The sequence below is a fragment of the Candoia aspera genome, chromosome 5 (genome assembly GCF_035149785.1).
Source record: "Candoia aspera isolate rCanAsp1 chromosome 5, rCanAsp1.hap2, whole genome shotgun sequence".
NCBI lineage: Eukaryota > Metazoa > Chordata > Lepidosauria > Squamata > Boidae > Candoia > Candoia aspera.
The window spans coordinates 63,391,357-63,409,008 of NC_086157.1; the positions used below are offsets into that span (position 1 = coordinate 63,391,357).

Here is a 17,652-nt window from a genome sequence, read left to right on the forward strand (position 1 = left end):
AACTATACCTGTCTTTATCACCTATCAGCACATGAAAGCCTTGCATTTACATTTTAGTGAGCAATCACAGCCATTTGTGATAGGCTGTCTCGTCATCTGTTCTATCCATGTTAGGGACAAGTGGATTCCTTAATCTGGGTTTCTCTCAGCAAGTGAGTAAAAAAATTAAATAAGGTGGGAAGCCTTCCACTCCCCTGGCTTCATAGATGCCAAGATTGGTTTCACATACAGTGCTGGCATGCCATCCTTTAGGAGCCATTGTTTGCATAACCTGAAAGTGGCAAGCTGTGAATGCCTTCCTTAGCTTGCCAAGGGTAGTTTCAGTTGTATGGTGGCATTGAGACCATTTAGCAAATCTGAACTGAACATTTGCACAGAATATACTGAATGTTCTCTAGGGCTGAACTAAAACTGGAAGATGCATTTGTGGTGAACCTTTGGGGTGTTGGGTATTCCTTTTCCGCAGCATCTGGATGTGGAGGGGAGATGGTTGTTATTTCCTGCTGCCTGTCATCTAATAGATAGATGCTGCAGATAGGAGCTAAGTCCTTATAAACATTCAGACGGCTGATTTTGTAAGCTATCATACTTTAAGCAAGTAAACATTGGTTGCTTAACATTCATCATCTCCTTTGCTGTGAAAAAGTAAGAGTCTGGATGTAAGCACAACTCTTGACTATTGAATTGGGCTGAAGAAATGCTTGTGCAGGACCTATCTGCACATATGATCCTCTAATAGAGATGCATGTGTGAAAGCTGTATGCGTTTAGACAGATTGTTGGTGAATACCATTGCTTTTGTGTCTGTCTTAGAGATTTCAGTCGTTGCAGTTTGCATTAATCATGGGTAGAAACATTATAGAAACTTTTTGAAAGATTAACCTTCTGAATCAATATAGGTAACTCAAAATGATGAGAGAGGAGAAACAGAAGGCTTTCATAATTTTTAAATGGAATCTTTATTACAATAAACTGTTTTTAGCGAGGCATAGCAGACCTTTATGGAAAATGAATGAGATATAGCCATCTGGATTTTATTTATATTATTAATAATATGTAGTAATATAATGTATTTTATATATTTATTGTTTTACTGAGGATTTTGTTGTAAACCACCCAGAGTCCCTCCAGTGGGAGGAGATGGGCGGTGACAATTTGATAAACAAACAAACAAACAAACCTGCCATCAGCTTTTGTTCAGCAGCCAGTGTGAAAGTTGCTGTACAGAAATAGCAGCTAAAATATATGTATGATGCTTGTTTTCTTAATAGGTTTTGCACAACAGTGGAGTATTTGAGTATACCGGGAAGGAACTTGAACTGTGGCTCAGTCATTTGGATAATACAGTTGAAGTGAAAAAGGAAATCGTGATTCAGTTTTTGGAAAGGGTAAACAATGTGCTAATTGATCAGTTCAACAATGCCAAGAGTAGCATTTTGCTAATAGCAAAATCTTTCAAAAATTATGAATGAATTATGAGAACCTGACATTTTGTAGTCAGGGAAGATGGAACAAAGAAAGTGAGATTATAAACAAAGGCTTTTGTTAGAGATTTCCACTGTAGTGGCAAAAGTGTAGGCTCTCTTTCACTATCCATGTGATACTGTTATGTTTGGCAAAGTGAGCAAAGGACATTGGAAAGAATGGCAGGTTACATGAACCTTGTTTTAATTCTTCAAGTTAAGTTTTGATGCACGTATTCCTTCCTCTTGTGAAAGCAGTAATTAAGTTTGACATGCAGGAAAGACATAGTATGGCTCTGAAAAATTAGTTCTCAAACAGCTCACTGATTAAGAATAATAATACTCTGGTTTCTCTTCAGATCCTATAAATCTTTTGCCTTTTACTAAAGAATAATAAATAATCTGCTTAATTCCTTCTTATAGAACTAAATGATTAAGGATGATTAAAAAAATAAATTGCCATCTTCAAAGATAACTCAAGGTATTCAAGAATAATCTATTTAGAAGGAGGAGTGGGAAATAGTAGTAGTAGTAGTAGTAATAATAATAATAATAATATACAAATATATATACTTAGTTTTTATTCCTGGAAATATATTTAACTAAGACTTGAAATCACCAGAACATGAAATAGTTTTGAGTATGTAGTACCATTATGGCTCAGGATATCACACTTAACCATGTTTTGTTTTTACCATGGCTTATTAAATATATTTAACCTTGATTTAAACTGACTCAATTCACAAAACACAGTAAACCATAACCAAGCAATTACCTTATGGCTTAATATAATGTGTGAACTTGTATCTAATTATTTTTTAGTAATTGCAGTAAAAAAATCAAAACCTCTCAAAGTGACATATGGGCATTTAGGCCTTAAAGCGCCACAATGCAATTTAGTTTGTCAGTTTTACCTTTCTGGGTTGAATTGTGTTCTGGCAATAAAAATATATTAGGCTGTAGAATCACTCAAAGGATTTTCAAGGAATTACTTTGGTTGATGTAAACTTCTGCAAGAAATTCTGCAGGATGCATTACAGAATCTATTTGAAGAAAAGAGTTCATACAGATGTGGATTTCTGAAAGTTGGCTGCATTCCTTGTATTTGCATTCAACTGAGTTACATGTGTATGACATCAGTGGGTTTTACACACAGCACACTTCTACAGTATTTTTTTTATGTTGCAATTGGGGATTTTATTTCTTTGTTGTAGAAAAAAACTCTGGAGGATAAAAGAGTTTATTCTCTATAATACCTTCATTCCAAATGCCTTATTTTCTATTAATCTTGTATTTAAGCACTTTTGATAAATACTTGTTCTCCTTCCTAGGTCTTGTTAAAACTGGTGACCAACCCGTATCCATATACAGATAAGGCAGCTGACCTTGTTCAAGAAGCAAGCATTCTTCAAGTTAACTTATTTAAACAAGATGTTGATAATATTAGCATACCCATTTCTCACATTGATGGTATGCCTGATTCTTTCAAAGTAATTCTGCCAATCTTGCACTAATATTCTTGGAAATTTACAAAAAGCAACAATTTAAAAAGAGGCCATCAATTACAAAGTCTTGTATAAAATTTAAGCCATTAACTAATACACTGTATATCACTAAAGGTTGTTTTAGTTTCCTCTTCATGCTTCTGAGCAATTACTGATACAGATTTGTAGGATTTCTGGATGGAAAAAAGATGCTTGTGTATTAGCTTGTCTTTGCTAACATACATCCCAGGAGTTTATTTTTATTGGGCTTTTTCCAAACTTTGCTAAGCAACTATAATCAGGTTTCCATGTTATAGCTGATGATGAATCATAGAATGCTCTTTTTCCTGTTGCATTGTTTTTGCACCATCAGGAACAAACATGCATTGGATTTGGCCAAAGCAGAGCATGATAAATTAGAATAGATTTTCATTTAACTTAGGTGGATCAGATGGCTCTGAACAAACTTGATTTCAAATCTGAGTTTCCATGAAGCTTCAGTCCTAATCTATTCTTGTTGCTCTGTTTGTCCTACAACAAGATTTCTAAAAGATACATTCTTTCTTCATTTATGTAAAGTACCATAATGGGGAAGGGGAGTATTAATTTGGTGATTAACAGGGCTGCCTTCAAATCAGAGTGACCCTTGTGATCAGCCCAGCTGCACATCAATCACAGTGTTATAAGGAGGATCAAGAAATCTGGAAGAGAAATCCTTTGTTTGATCATTCACTGTGTTTCACTGCAGTCCCATCATTCTTCCTAAGCAGTGGTATGATTATGTTTAGCTCACAAACATTCTTAATAACTTGATTAGTGTAATGGAAAAGACTGGTGATTTAATTTCTTTATAAAAGAATTGAACCCTGTCATTCCCTGGGATTTTCCTTGTGATTATCCCTTTCCTTGTGCAACCTCCCATCAATTTTCGGTCTAAAATTTACCCCAGATATTCCTGTCCATTGGCACTAAGGTAAAGGTAAAGATTGCCCTTGACATTAAGTCCAGTCGTGTCCGACTCTAGGGGGCGGTGCTCATCTCCGTTTCAAAGCCGTAGACCCTTCCGTGGTCATGTGGCTGGCATGACTAAACAGAACGCCGTTACCTGCCCGCCGAAGCGGTACCTATTGTTCTACTCACATTTGCGTGTTTTCGAACTGCTAGGTTGGCAGGAGCTGGGACTAGCAACGGGAGCTCACCCCGTCACTCGGATTCGAACTGCTGACCTTCCAATCAGCAAGCTCAGCAGTTTAACCCGCAGCGCCACCGGCACTATCACTATTCAAATTTCATCATATTCCACCCAAAATAAAATACTATGGCACCTCAGTCAGATTTTAAGGGAGCATAGCTAAAAAAAAGTTTCCCTGAAATTTAATACTCTTTCTCCCCTCAAAATAATCTGATTTTTCTGCCACTTTGACACCATTCATGTGAAAAATAATTACAGCTGTTTTATTTTTCCAGTTCTAGAATATGAAGAGAGGAATTAAGTTTTTTCCAGTTCCAGATCAGATTTCCCTTTCCTCCATAGTACATGTATGGGATAGAAATAAAAAGCTGAAATTATCCTAGAAGGACCTCAAATGGCATATTGCATGTTACTATAAAATAATTAATTGTAAAATAAAATTTGAATTGTTAAATGTAAAAAAATAAGTTTGCCATATTACTTTACAATATTACAGACAGAATTTACAATTTTAAATTAAAAGTTTTGTAAGATAGTTGTATACATTCCATATACATGTTCCATATGTGCATTTGCTAATTGTCATGTTCACATTCTAATGTCTGGTTAACATTGTACCGTTTCACATGTCATTCTCTGTTCCGTATCCCTTCACCCGGGGTTTTTCCATTCTGTTGCCCTCCCTTGTTTTGAGGGCTTGGAATGCATGTTTGGGTTTGCGCTCCTGTTCAAGGTTACTTTCCCAGGCGCATCTAACGGCATTCAGCACCTGGGAGGGGGAGCGTCATGACGGGCGACCGGGCGGGACCTGCCCACAAGCAAGGCTTTTAAGTTTGTATTTGGCGCGCTTTTGCTCATTCTCAGCTTTCTCTGTATTTGCATACTATTCCTTTAATAAATCAGTTATCTTTAAGCCCGAGCTTGTGAGACTGAGTATTTGGGTTTAGGCAATCATTACATAAAGCTGAGAATCATTTTTTCCATTTTCCGCTGGCCCCATCCAATCCTTGGATAAGAGGGAACGCTAGCGATGACAGAACCTCAACTTCGCGTAAGTGAGGGAGGCGAAGAAGAGCGGGAGGTGGTCAAAAGCCGGCCAGCGCTAACCTCGAGAGCGCAAAGAGCAGCACGTCGGGAGTTGCGAGATACCCAATTGGACGAGCTGTTGACATCCATACAGGAGAGTCTCAGGAGTGAACAGAGATCTGTTATGGAAAGAACCACGGGGAGGGGGTCTCCCCAATTGGCCTGGGAGCACGAAGTCCCTCTGTCACCGAAGGTGGTGATAACCAACCAACCCCCGGAGGAGCCGGTCACTCCGGCCCGTATGAGGGCATTGGAAGATAAAATGGATTTAATAGTGACGATCCTCAAGGATCTACCCAGAGAGGATCAGCCCAGAGAGGCAGAGCCCACCCCGGAGGATTGGGAGGAAGAGCCGTCACAGTACCCCAGGCACAGCACCCTGTCCACCCGGGGGAGAAGTAAGACTCGATCAGCCCATCAAAGGGGAGAGCGAGAGGCAAGACCTCCTAGGGATCGACCACTTGTGGGGGCTCGGCGCACGCTGTCATTCGCGGCACCGCCACAGCCAGCTGAGCCGGCAAGAACCTTCCCACCATTTGGAGTGAAGTTTGATGGGGATCCCGCAACGCTCTCCTTCTTTATTACGAATGCCAAGCATTATATGGAAGATTGGGGTCGGAACTTTCGGTCTGAACACGGCAAGGTCAATTTCATTGCCAACAAGCTGAGAGGAAGGGCAGCGGATTGGTATGTGCAACTATGCCAAGCTGAGGCAACCGAGTTAGAGGACTTCGATGAATTTTTGTGGGCACTTAAAGAGCATTTCGAAGACCCCCTAGCTCAAGAAACGGCTAAAAATGACCTGCGGAAACTTTACCAAGGGTCCCTCTCAGTTGCCAAATATGCGTTGGAGTTTAAAGCTTTGGCAGGAAAAGTGGAAGACTGGTCTGAGCCAACAATCATCGAATTGTTCAAGCAGGGGCTTGAACCCGAAATCCTTCGATGGGCTCTGGGCAGAGATGATCCCAAAACGCTATATGGGTGGATTCAGTTGGCGGGAAGCGCAGAAAATGCCCTACGAACCTATGCCCATACCAAAGAGCTTAGACAAACACGTCTCGCTAGAGGAGCGCGCGCATCTGGACTTGCCAGCCGCCCCAAACCGAAAACCTGGGAAGAAGAGAGGGAGCAACGGTTCTCCAAGGGTCAGTGCCTCCGATGTGGGAAAGAAGGGCATCGAGCCACGTCGTGCCCGAGACGCCGTCCAGAGGAACGACAGACGAAACCCGCGATAAAGACGCCTGCTCCTGCTCCACCGCGAAAACTGAAGGCAGCCCTCGCGGAACTGGACCCCCCCGACCTACCCTTTGGAGAAGAAGAGGAAGAGTTGCAATTCGAGCAGCCGGCGGGAAAAGCCTACCACCTGCCCTAAAGGGCGCCCTAGGGCAGGTGGAAGAAACCGGGCGTAACCATGATTCGCTTACTCAAACCCTGCCTGTCATCGGACCGTTGGCACCCACAACCCACTCCTCCACCTCCCCTCATGATCGACAACCAGCAACACTTCGAGGTGGCATCTATTCTCGATTCCAGACGCCAGCGCTCTACTCTACAATACCTCGTCCGCTGGAAACATTTCCCTCATCCTGAATGGGTTGCTGCTCCAGACGTGCATTCTCCTCGTCTCGTCGCCCAATTTCACTCTGCCTATCCTGACAAACCGGCTCCCTAATTTCTTTTGAGGGGGCAATATGTCATGTTCACATTCTAATGTCTGGTTAACATTGTACCGTTTCACATGTCATTCTCTGTTCCGTATCCCTTCACCCGGGGTTTTTCCATTCTGTTGCCCTCCCTTGTTTTGAGGGCTTGGAATGCATGTTTGGGTTTGCGCTCCTGTTCAAGGTTACTTTCCCAGGCGCATCTAACGGCATTCAGCACCTGGGAGGGGGAGCGTCATGACGGGCGACCGGGCGGGACCTGCCCACAAGCAAGGCTTTTAAGTTTGTATTTGGCGCGCTTTTGCTCATTCTCAGCTTTCTCTGTATTTGCATACTATTCCTTTAATAAATCAGTTATCTTTAAGCCCGAGCTTGTGAGACTGAGTATTTGGGTTTAGGCAATCATTACACTAATACTATGTGTTATTTTTGTTCTATAAGATTAATGATTGCAATCTCTTTCTTTAGACAGTTGACTCCTTAATTCTTTTCAAACCCCATATAACTAGCATTTTATTATTATGTTTTCCTTACTAAACCAGATGTTCTGGATATGATTGATGTCCTTGTGGAAGACAGTGAAGGCTTAAATGAAGAAATTGGATGTACTTTAAGTGAAGACATGATTGTAAATACTTTTCCATTCAGTGCAATCGTCCCAGCTTCTTTAGAAGCAAGAAATAAGTTGCTTGTTGATGAAAACGCAAGAGGTATTTTTGCTTGTGTTGTGTTTGTTTAATTTCTACCCTGCTTTTCCACAAAAATAGTGATAAATGTGGCTTCCACATAAAATGCAGAATGAACATATTAAAACATCTTGTAAAAAAAACACAAAAAGGGAACTTGCACATAAATAGCAAAAAACCTAATGTTCAATTTGATTCTTATTATGCAAATTGAACATTATGCTTTTTTCCACAGATAATCATGCAGTTGTTAACCTTCCTGATAGAAGTTTGCCATAGATATCTCTGAATGAGGCTTTGAATAATCCAGTTTCAGAAGCCACAAGAATTTAGTTTGTTTTTGTTATAATTGTTGTTCTGTCTTTGTAGAGGAAAGCATAGTGGACTATCTCATTGCTGTATTCATTGACCTCCTGCATTCTCAACGAGATCCTTTAGCTCTTTGTCTGATGTTTCAACACTATGATAAAGAACTCCAGTCTGTCAGTGCACAGCTTTGTCAGTTCAACTATTACTATAACCTTTGGATACCACAACAAGCTAAGGAAGCTTTGGTAAGCAAGCCAAAATGTACACTAAACAGCATAATTTGCTCTTAGTTAAGATTATAACATATAGGGAAATTACACATAGCAAAACATGCTCTCCATTAATTTGGTTATAAAATTTGGTTATAAAATTTGAAATCCAGGCATCCTGTTAGCTTGCTCTTTTTTGATGCCTCTTTTCTAATAATCAAGCAGTGTTCCAGTGGAACTGCATGATCAAAAGTGGACCAATCTTTGTTCTATTTTTCTCTAAACCTTATTACGGCTGAGCTTGTGTGTAGTATAGGTCTGGTAGCAGGAAAAACAGGCTAAATCAGTCCTGGCTTTTTTCAGTAAACAAGTCTCCTTGTCCATGGACTTGCTTTTAGATTGTTTTAACTTGTATTTTTAATACCCAATTTTCCTAGCAAAATAATATTCAAAATTGTGTAGGATAAAAACAACAAAATGCATTTTGTTACAGATTTTGATGAAAGAACACATAATTCCTTTAAAAGTTAATTGGAAAAGAAAGCTGCCTGAAAAGTTAACCCAAAACAGAGTCTAGCAACCAAAACTTAATATTTATTTATTTATTTTTCTATCTCTCCTTTATTATTTTTATAAATAACTCAAGGCGGGGAACATACCTAATACTCCTTCCTCCTCCTATTTTCCCCACAACAACAACCCTGTGAGGTGAGTTGGGCTGAGAGAGAGTGACTGGCCCAAGGTCACCCAGCCGGCTTTCATGCCTAAGGCGGGACTAGAACTCTCGGTCTCCTGGTTTCTAGCCCGTTGCTTTAACCACTAGGCCAAACTGGCTCTGTCAAAAAATCATAACCTTGAAAAAAAAATCACATAACCTTGACCTTAATTTCAGGAGTATTTTGGGGAAGCAGAGAAAAGATGATCAGCTCCACTCCTTTGGTATACGTTTTGTAACATTGCATGCATGTACACAAGTTGTAAAGCTTGTGTTTCATTTCATTTTGACAAAATCCTTCAGTTTTGCAGAAGTCTCTGCCTAATTTCAAAAGTCTTCTGCAGGCAGCTTAGCTCTCTGGCAAGAGGAGTTGTTTTATCTTCTAAGCTCCTTCTGTTTAGGGAAAAGGTGGTGGAGGACAAGCAGTAGATAGCAGAGAAAGAAAAGAGGGATGTCAAGGAGGAATCAGAGAGAATGGATAGCCCTGCCCACTTCGGGCTTTGGTTCCTTTCCCTGTTTGATTCAGCTATGCCCACCACTGGCATGTGGCTTCCTACAGATTATGCCAATATGACTCTCCATAGAAAAAGAGATTGTCCAGACCAGTTTTAAAATCTAGTTAAAAGACAGAAAACGACTGACAAATCACTGGGCAGGCATCCCATAATTATGATTAAGATATTGAATCTAGTGGTGGCTTTTAGCAAAAGCATGTGGAAAACAGACAAAGTAGGCCAGTGGAGGTCAGGTTGGACTGAAGGTAGTAGATGTATAGTTCTCATTAGTTTCATTAATTTGGCATAGATTAAATCTTGAGTTTCCTTTACATACATGTAATTGTGTTTTTCTTTTGTTCTTACTCAGTTCCAGCAAGACAGGAGCGAGAGTGTGGATGAGCTGTGGTCATCAGATTCCTCCTTTTTCACCCTGCTAAAGAATAGCTATCAGAAAGGTGTTGCTGTTCTGCTGGAAGAGGATATTCAAACAAAGCTAAATGAAGCTATTTCCCAACTCCAGCCTCAGCAGCTCCCCTTGGCTTTAAAACATGTTCTTCTGTACCTAAAAACTAGCGTGGAAAACTTTGGCAGTGTGAGCTATTATTTTTTCCCTATGCTTTGAAAGCAACTTTAATAGTTATGTACAGTCCCTTTCATTAAGGGCCACCGCAACTTCAGACGGCAGCAAACATGCATTTTCTGAAGCAGGTGTACTGTATGTAGTTAAAACAATACATATAATCTCTTGATTCAGGCCTGTAAGACATGTACTTGTAGAAGGGTCCACTTGTAGGCCTTGATTACAGTGTTGTATGGATGTACAAAGCATGTTGCATGGACTTGCAAAACAAATAAATGTAACTTATATGTGGTGGTTAATATGTCCCTTTGATAAAATACACAATTGTTGTTTCATTGCTCAGTCTTCTGTTTTTTTCTCCTCACTTAGAACTCTGTATAATTTTTTCCAACAGTTTGGCAAAAATTCTGGCCTTTCCCTTCTTACTGTCTACATGGATCTGTTGAAGAGCTTGTTGCACCGAGGTGATGATATAGAGTTGCATAGTCTGCATGAACAGAAAACTACCCTGATTGAATCTGACCTTTTCATGGAAGCAGAAATTCTGATGCAAGACCCTGAGAATGACAAGGTGCTAATTTTTCTGGGTGGATATTCTGGAGGAGAAAAACAATCTTTAAGCATACTCTTTACTATATGTTTACATGGGCAAAAGCCATGAGAGAGAATATTTTGCTTAAAATTCCTGAGTACAATGTAAATTTCCTGAGTACAGTGAGAAAAAAACATTCCCTCATGCATAGGTTTTCTTAGATGCTGATTTGAAAAATGAAAGCCATGATCTGGTACTCTCCAGATGTACTTAGCTTACAAATTCCAAAATGGATGATGGGTGTCCAACACCCATCTCAGTGTAGAAGTCCAAGTTAAAGCATCCTTGACAGCTGTTTAGATTCTACTTGAACACATCCAGTGAAGGGGAGCTTAGCACCTCCCTTGCAAATTGGTTCTACTGTAAAACTTTTACTGTTTAAAAGTTCTTGTTTCATAGAACCATTTTCCCTCAATTTTTCATTCAAAATGGTTTGAGAAATACTCTTACAATTGTATCTAGATTACTCGAGCTGAATGTACCATCAGGTGTAAGCTTTCAGATCCCATTCCCTTAATCATACTGGGGAAGGTTGTTGCTTTCTTATTCAGTAAGTGAATTTTCCTAGGGATCTAGTTAGCCACTGTGGAAAACAGGATGCTGAACGGACACTTCATCTAATCCAGTAGAGTTCTTATGTTCATTGGACTAAGTCTTTTATTGCAACTGCTTCTATTGCAGATCATGGAAGAGATGCTCTCTTTGGTCTTCAGACACCCTACACTGGAAAATTGGTTCCTGGCTATAGAACAACATTCCCTCCCCCCTCACAATCTAAATCCAATTAAAGTAAAACTGCTTTCAGGTCATCTAAATCGCAACATTCTTGACTTGTTGAAAATGAGTTGCCCGTTGTTGCAACTTAGGAATCAGTTAGATGTACTCTCCAGATATTTTGAAGCCATCACAAAAACTGTTTTGGAAGAGCTGCGTGCTGGTGCAAAAGAAGGATGCAGAGTATCTCCCAAAAAATCTGTGCAGATGGAAGCTTTACAAGAACTGCACATTTATATGAACGTGGACCAACTGAAAGAAATCATGCTACAGTTTTGCAAGGCAAACCTGGCCACTTCAAAATCTGAAACTTTTGCTGGAAAAGAAACCTGCCTGACTATTTATGGACAGACTTTGGTGCAGCTGCTCACAGACGGCTACCAAAGAGGTTCCCTGAAAGGAGACTTCTTTTTTTCAAGAGAGCACATTCAAGGAATGAGTATTTTGTTGTCTGCATCCATCACTGAAGAGTTGGAAAAGGTCTTCATATGTGCGATACAGAAGGAACCTATCTTTGCTCAGGCAGTTGACATTGATGTGCAGCTTTTGTGCCTTAAACGTTCAACAGAAATTTCCCTTTCTATTGTAGCTTTGTTGATTCAGTATTGTCAGACTCATTTGCTACATTTTGAGCTTTGGTGTCTGAAATGTGGTACGGCCAAGTTTCTAAAAAAGAATGCAGCCCTTTTTATGCCTCTTGTCAATGTGTACTTGGACTGTCAAGAGAAGCAACATTTCGCATGCCTATCAAAAGGTAACCTTGCCAATTTTGATTTTTGACACTGTACTCCAGCCATGTTATGAATGCCTTTGGAATAATACTTCAGGCTTTTAAGCCTAACACTGTTAAAGGAGTGGGACTTTGAAGGGTTCAGACATTATTTTCTTCCTGATTCATTCATTATTTGAATGTTTTGTTCTGCATTACTTGCTTTGAAGCCATCTGCCAGGCTATTACATGCTTTTGTAATACTGCCTAAGATAACTGATGCAAGAAACCTGTATCTAGGCCTTATTCTCTGAGCTTCTTGATGTGGTGGTATGAATCTTCTTTCCAAGCATAGTAGATAAGCATTTCTCCAGAAACAGTGAGGTCTGTCTTGGCTAGAAATCCTACTCTTGTGTTGAGTCTATGTTTAAGAAACTCTTCCTAGGATTTAAGTTTGTTACTGTGGGTCCTGGTACATACATACTCCTCTGGATTTTGGACTTAGGAAATGTTGACCTGACTTGTTCCTTTAACTTTGTATATTTTTTTCAGCTGTTAAGTCTGTCTTGAGAGAGGCTTTATGGCCAGGACTGCTGAATAATCTTCTGAAAGTGGGTTCATCACAGCCTTTTGCTATGGAATATCACATTCTTTCCAAGTTATTGCCACTATCAGATACAGAGACCTTCATTGATCTAACAGAAAAATTAACTCTAACTCTTGAGAGACTTGGAAATCATGAACAGTAAGCTTGTATAATTCTTTCACAGCTAGAAATTATGTACTGTATGTCAGCCATTTAGTGTTTGTTTTTATTTCAAAACAAGAGTAGACCTTCAAATTTTTGTAGCCCAGCATTTTGAAGTGGAGTGTGGATGAAAACTGTATTGTAAAGTTTAACATAGATATATCACAGCTAAACAAATCAAGCCCACTTTTTTCCTCATGTGGCCCAATCCATGTTGCAGCCCTCTGCCCCCTCAATGTGATAAGAGCAATTCCTGACCACCAGAAAGTGTCTCAGCCTGCTTCAAGAATAATCATGCCTGCAGATGCAAAAGGTCACAAAAAACCTGAAATCTAAGAGAGTGGGTGAGAATTGTTTACCATGGAACTAGAAATTAGCAAAACTATTATTCTATGGAAGGGAGAAATGTCAGGGGAACAGTGTGTATAATTAAGACTGGCAAGCAAGATTTCAGAAATGTCTGAAATCATAAGATAGATCTGACTCTTACGGGGACACAGATTGAGAGACAAAAGTTCTGTATAAAGCAAGAAAACTGGAAGTTGCTGACTAGAGTGAACTCAGACTGTTTTATTTATAGATCTTTGAGGATCTAGTAAAGGCTTAGATAGTCTAGAAAAGGTTTTAGATAGATATTCATGTGGTGATGAATCCAGAAAAGATTGTTAGGCAGCTTGCTTACCTTTCTTATTTCATAGGCTCCCTCATAGTCTGTGCTGCGATCCCTGTAATGCAGTAAGTCATAACTTGGTTTCTTTGGTTTTGATTTAGTGCAGCTTCTGAACCCAGCTATGTAGTGTGTGTGTAAACCATGTGATTTAGACTATCATGAATTATGAAACAAATGTTTATCGAACAAACTATGGCTTGATCCAGTGTATAAACCTTACCAGCACATGATGTATTATCCAGCAAAAATACTTTCTGAACACAGTTTTACTTACCAGACACAAACAAAAAGGGCTACCATTTCCAAATGTCTGGCATGTTTTGTAGAAAATTATTTATTTATTTATTTCATATGGCATAGCAGAATGCAGCATTGTTGCATAAAAATCACAGAAACAATATATAAAAATGTATAAAATATAGGACACTGGGACAATAAATTATTTTAAAAACATGCAGTACAAATGAATAAAATTATGAATAAATTAAGTTATGTATGAGCAGTTACTAAAGTATCTGAGCCTATGGCTGGATATCTAGATTTAGCCACTGGACAGCAGTATCCTCGAGATGGTGGAGTTCTTGCAGGGAGCCAGGAAACCTTCTGAGGGGACATTCCATCGCGACTTGATATAAAGTTTGCGGGACGTTCCCACAGTCACAGTTAGGATTATCAACCAGCCCCCATTTATGTTTCCAATATCGGCACCTGCCATGATTAGTTGAAATCCTATTAAGCACAGTCCAGTTTTTCCTTGGGAGATCAAAGCCGTAAGGGCGTCGTGCTGGATCAGACACTAAATTAAACAGGTCTGGGTTAGAAGTTGCCCACTGCTGGTGCCCATGCTGTCTCAATGTCAAAGTCTTTTCTGACTAATTGCGTCCAAGTTTCCACGGTGGGTTCTGAGATTTAAGTCTAAATATTTGATCATGGCAATCCTCATGTATAGGTAATAATTGCTTATTAGAAAATATTTATAACATACTGAAATTTCTAAGGAGCACCATTGGAGTTCACCATTGAAATAATACTGTACTTACATTGAGCTTGTGCAATGGGGGGAGGATTGGGTGTGTGTGGAGAATTGAAATAAAGACATTGCCTCTGTTCTGTTACTCTTTTCAAACCTTTCCAGTTGGATAATTGCTGATGCTGTATCAAGAGCTCTGGAGGGCTCGGCAGAAAAATTGAATTCATGGAGGAAACATCTACTAGTTACCTGTATGAAGTGGTTAATCCTGTCCTACAGTACTAGCCAAGGGCAAGAAACACATTCAGAAATGGAGAGTACCATGCTATTGAAGCTAGAAAAGTTATTGGTGAGGACTGAGATTTTTCCACCCATTTGTGGTACATTGGTTTATAAAAAAATAGTGATATTTTTCAGACACTAAGGATGCTGAAGGGGGCAATGCATTTCAGGGTTCTTTTTCCCATTAGGAAGTATATATCCATAGGTGAGAGCCAGTTTGGTGTGGTGGCCACCCTTTGGTTACTCCAGACCAGGTTTCTGAATGTTGCCAACTTCCTCTATATCTCTGCATTTTGTTTCAAGGAGAGAAGTTACCCAATACTCACCTTCTGACTTTTCATAATTTTTTGTTAAGCAGCAACTACTGAAATGTATGTTTGTTACTGTTTTTAATTATGAAAACATGAAACTGAAAAAGGTAGAAATACAGGTTGTCTGCTATTATAGTTACATCATTTGTAATCTTCATACAGTATTAAAATTCTCTACAGCAGTACTTTCCATATTAAAAATTTGTAATTATGGAAGGAGATCTAATTCACATGAGACTTTATTTTAAATGACAGAAAAACCATCATAGGAGCCAACCCACACCTTTTTTGAAAAGTGTGGTGCCATCATGGTTTTTAATATTTGTCAATTTGCAACATTAAATTCATGAGGAAAGCATGGGATTATTCTGTGCATAGATTGTGATCCAGTAAAGAGACCCCCTTTTAAATGATCTCTCTTTCTGGCTCAGGCCAATCAGAAAACAAGTTCTGAAAATTTTATTATATTGCAATTTGTGTTATATTACTGTTTCTTGTCTATCCAGGATTCTGTAACTGAAGTAGTTCCAGACGACTGGAATAGTTTTGTGAAGCTGGGGCTGAAGTAAGCATATTTATGTTTATAGCAATGATGCATTGTCACATACCCTAGTTGCAAAAATTCTGAGTTAGAGCACACTTCTTCAATGTTGTAAATAACTCCCTGCTTCCACAGAAATCAAGTATTGGTGATGATGCAAGATACTGAATTATCGCTCTCTTTCTATCTGTGTGCATTTAGAATAATTTCTGCATAGATCATATGCAAGCAGGGTGAGAATTCTATTGTTTCCTGATTCTTCAGCCATTGGATGAAGAAATAGATTATTCTATTTCAGTCAACCTGAATAAAATACAGGTTCCACTAAAATTAGTCACTTCTCTACTAATGTGAACATGAGATTAAATATCTATAGAAGTGGCCTTGGGATGCATTGGTATCAATTGCTATGAAATATTATGATTGCCTGAATGCACGATTGCTTCCCAATCATGGAATTTCTTTTAATTTAAGAAACTATATCTGATACACCACATGTTATTATCCTTTAAAGCAAAAACACACAATCTGAACACCCAGAGCCTCTGAAAGCCCTGGATACAACCTCTGTAGACCTGCAAAAATTGCTATCAAGTGTAATTGCTAATGTGACAGGCAAGAACAATTATGAAATGATTGTAAAGGTAGTCCTCGTTTAGCATCTGCCTCATTTACAGTTATGATAGTGATAGAAAAGTCACCTTATGACCAGTCCTTGCATTTATGACCTTTGGAGGTCTGTTAAGCAAAGGAAAGCTGAAGTAAGATCATAAGCACAGTCACAGTTTCACTTAGGGACCACTTTGCTTAATGACTAGCCAGTCCCAATTGTGGTTGCTAAATGAGGACTACCTGTAATCATATTAAATGTTTAATTTTAATTAAATGTAAATTGAAAAAGTTTGGTTTTTGTTTTGGTCCAACCCACTAGGGAGCCCAGCATGAAACTAAAAAGCCAAGTTCAGGAAAAGTTGTTTACTGGATGAGTTGGATGATGGCTGTAATTATCCATTGGTTAACATGGGCATGGAGATGCAGTCTGTTCTTTCTAGGGGGCTCCAGGTTGGAGAAGGCAATTCTGAAGCACATTCATTGTTTTACGCAGACACAAAAATAGTGTCAGCATGCTGATCAACATCTGATATATAACTCTTTTTTAATGAGCTTGTTAGAAGAACAATCTGATTTTTGACTTAATGTCTTTTTAATTGCTGTCATGCAGGTATCGATATAAAGACCAAGCTTTCCTGAAAACTCTGAGTGCAGCTATAAATGCATTGTACCAGAAAGAAATCTCTTTTAGTCAGAGATTAACCAAACCTGAAGTGCTTTACATGATGATCACGCAGCATTCCCTGTTTTTGTCCACAATGCTGAGATCAGAAGAAGGCAGTGACACGAATGCTCATCTAAGAGGTCTCTCTCTTTCTCTCTGGTTTCTTTGATGCCTATGTATAATTTATATACTTGCAAACATTTTTCTGTACTTTCTGTTTGCTGCCCACTGATGTATTTTGGCAGTAGTATATATCTAGTATTATCTGTCTCTTTCATGATGATTTATAGACTTATATGGGCGGCATATACATTTAATAAATTATTATTATTGTTATTATTATTATTATCATCTTAATTTGTCTGTCTAAATGAACTTCAAAAATGATGTGATTATCATACAGTGCCTTTTGCTCTTAGAGGAAAGTCATTATATAAATGTGAGAAATGCTTTTTCTTCATAAAAATTGCTCATTTCCCAGCAAATTACTTTTCACCTTCTCTCAAGATCATTTTCCCAGAAGGTCCTGAACAAATTAAATTTATGCTAACCTTTAAAAAAAGGTATGCATGTGGGATTATTGTGAAATGTTGGTGTAATGTGTTTTCTACCAACAAACACTATCCTCGAGGTAGTTCTCCCCAACCTGATGGCTTTCAGATATCAGACTACAATTCCCAGGATATCCTGCCAGCATACAGTTGTGAAGACATCTAGAGGGCTCCAATTTAGGCACTGGAAAGTTCTGTATATAGCTTAACTCATAGAAACAGGAGCTCTGCAAGACAGTAGTGTGGTGCTATTGTGATGCTTTATTTATCCCAGCAGCTCCTGGCTAGTCAGCTTATTGTGCAGCATGATTATGTAAAGAAAGTGCTGGAAAAAAAATTCAATAGCT

General features: G+C 39.0%; 1 protein-coding gene across 1 annotated transcript in view; it reads left to right on the top strand.

The window, feature by feature from the left end:
- The window catches only part of URB1 (URB1 ribosome biogenesis homolog), a 56,791-nt gene that overhangs the window by 23,936 nt on the left and 15,203 nt on the right, over positions 1-17,652 (top strand). Inside the window, exons 16-26 of the mRNA XM_063305442.1 lie at positions 1,271-1,387; positions 2,794-2,932; positions 7,428-7,595; positions 7,941-8,125; positions 9,669-9,893; positions 10,276-10,452; positions 11,155-12,001; positions 12,509-12,701; positions 14,510-14,693; positions 15,444-15,502; positions 16,701-16,894. Of these exons, the coding sequence (XP_063161512.1) occupies positions 1,271-1,387; positions 2,794-2,932; positions 7,428-7,595; positions 7,941-8,125; positions 9,669-9,893; positions 10,276-10,452; positions 11,155-12,001; positions 12,509-12,701; positions 14,510-14,693; positions 15,444-15,502; positions 16,701-16,894 (2,488 nt within the window). The remainder of the gene's footprint in view (positions 1-1,270; positions 1,388-2,793; positions 2,933-7,427; positions 7,596-7,940; positions 8,126-9,668; positions 9,894-10,275; positions 10,453-11,154; positions 12,002-12,508; positions 12,702-14,509; positions 14,694-15,443; positions 15,503-16,700; positions 16,895-17,652) is intronic.